A 1,819-nucleotide genomic window follows, 5' to 3' on the forward strand; every position below is an offset into this window, starting at 1 on the left:
AGGGCAGAATCAGTGTGTATGATGGCGATGGCGGAGCACGACCGAATCTCAAGAAGATCGATCTAGAGGCTGGGTGGGGCACCAATAATCTCATCGGCATCCTTCAGGGCAAGCCAGAGCCAAATTTAGCTTCAAGGATTAAATGAGGAAGACACGTAAGTTGAATCCGTTGCCTCCTCCCTCCACCTCCGGACATGCCCCGGCTAGGCCCGATTCGTTCTAATCCAATGCTAATCTTGGGTCCCCCTGTTTTTCTCTATCTGTATTAGGCATGATTTGTTCTAATCCGGTGCGGATCTAGGGTTTCCGCCCCCGTTGTTTTTCTCTATTTGTCGCATACCATGATATACAACATCTACACTAGTTGCAGCAGCTCTGTGACAAGTAGCATGAATCCTTCGAGGAGTGCATCCGTGCCATGGTGAGATGGTTTCATTGCTCCTAGTAATGCGTACACGTCGTGTCATGCTGTGAGATTATCCTTCGTTTTATGTGTATGCCCATGATGTTTGTTCTCCGGTGCAATGAATCGAAGAGGAATCTGATTGTGTTTTGGTTCCGTACATGCACCTATGGATTTTCATCTAACATATAATCAGACATGTTTAATTATTTTGTTGCTTGACAATTTAAAACAAACGTTTCTTTTGTAATTTCCATCATAGTATATATCTTTTATGTAGATATGTACATCCCACTAAATTACTTTTGATTTACACTTGATATTGTGGTTTCAGGTTAGTTTATTCTTTCTCGGGCCAAAAATATGGAAATCTTGGAGAAGTACTATATCTAACCCCCATCTCTGTTGAGGAGTATGTAAGTTGGGTCTCATGTGACTTATACGAGGTGAGGATTCAACAACTCCTGGTAGAGCTTCTAGCATGGCAATGGTAGCGTTTTTTAAGCTGACTCTGCCACTACGGTAGAAGGGAGCTGCTCATTTCTATCGGTGGTAAGCTATTGAGGGGGGACACTGACAATGTTTATCGAATTTGAGGGGTTGTGGTCCTTTTGACATGTTGTTGCAATATACTTGACCAATGCCATTAGATAGATGAACTAATCCAGTAACTATGCGCTCAGTTCCTCCTGGACAGCTAGGCCAAACTGGACCGGTTTATCTCTTCTTCTCCAGTAACATGTCAGGTGCATGGTGCAGCTTAAAATAGCCATCACAAACTCATAAATTAATGGGCATCTGAGGAGACATGTGATGGGCTTTATAATACCATTCTCGATATGAATCTCGCCATCAACTCCTTACCTAGCACCTCCATGTAGTATTTCTGATGCTGATTTGATGATCATCGTCTTTTTCAGGTTGAAGGTCTTGATCATCGTATATTCAAAGTTACATTAGACACATTCATAGTTCCTGATGGAATAAATTTTCTTTCTCCTGACTTTTCATTTATTCTATTGTTATACTAGTATCCATTAGTTCACATCTGAAAAATGGCATTTTGTTTATTTTTTAGAGTTGCAGGTAGGTGACTGCCGACTTTGCTACATTGTTACTAGATTTTAAGTTCAGTTAAACTAGGTGACATTTCTGTACAAGTTTTCGTGTATGTGGCAAATCTTTTTTGTCTCCTATAGTTATTTTATTCTGGAATATAGTTATGAATTACTTGAATTTTCATGTTACTCCAAGAATAACAATAGTTGTTCAGCTCAGGTAACATGATAACCACACGTACATGGATCTACCATACAAGTTTATTACTTTTAGCTATATGCTAATTGTGATGCACTCTTTTCATGTATATAACAGGCAAGTGTCATCACTTAAAGACTTCTTTGTTTCAAAAAAATT

General features: G+C 39.6%; 1 protein-coding gene across 1 annotated transcript; it reads left to right on the top strand.

The window, feature by feature from the left end:
- The first annotated feature begins 341 nt into the window (after positions 1–341).
- LOC147975906 (uncharacterized) lies at positions 342–1,434 on the top strand. The gene is made up of 3 exons (XM_087519688.1): positions 342–421; positions 738–849; positions 1,324–1,434. The coding sequence occupies exons 1-3, from the start codon at positions 342–344 to the stop codon at positions 1,432–1,434; spliced, it is 303 nt and encodes a 100-aa protein (XP_087375814.1).
- Positions 1,435–1,819: the final 385 nt, after the last annotated feature.

Source organism: Triticum urartu, chromosome 4A (assembly GCF_056163025.1).
Source record: "Triticum urartu cultivar PI428250 chromosome 4A, HENAU_Tu73, whole genome shotgun sequence".
NCBI lineage: Eukaryota > Viridiplantae > Streptophyta > Magnoliopsida > Poales > Poaceae > Triticum > Triticum urartu.

Excerpts from the sequence above, each read along its gene's own strand:
- LOC147975906 (XM_087519688.1), top strand. The coding sequence starts at position 342 with ATGATATACAACATCTACACTAGTTGCAGCAGCTCTGTGACAAGTAGC. Across the intron at positions 422-737 it reads AGGAGTGCATCCGTGCCATG|GTTAGTTTATTCTTTCTCGG; the intron begins GTGAGATGGTTT and ends TTGTGGTTTCAG. Across the intron at positions 850-1,323 it reads TCTCATGTGACTTATACGAG|GTTGAAGGTCTTGATCATCG; the intron begins GTGAGGATTCAA and ends CGTCTTTTTCAG.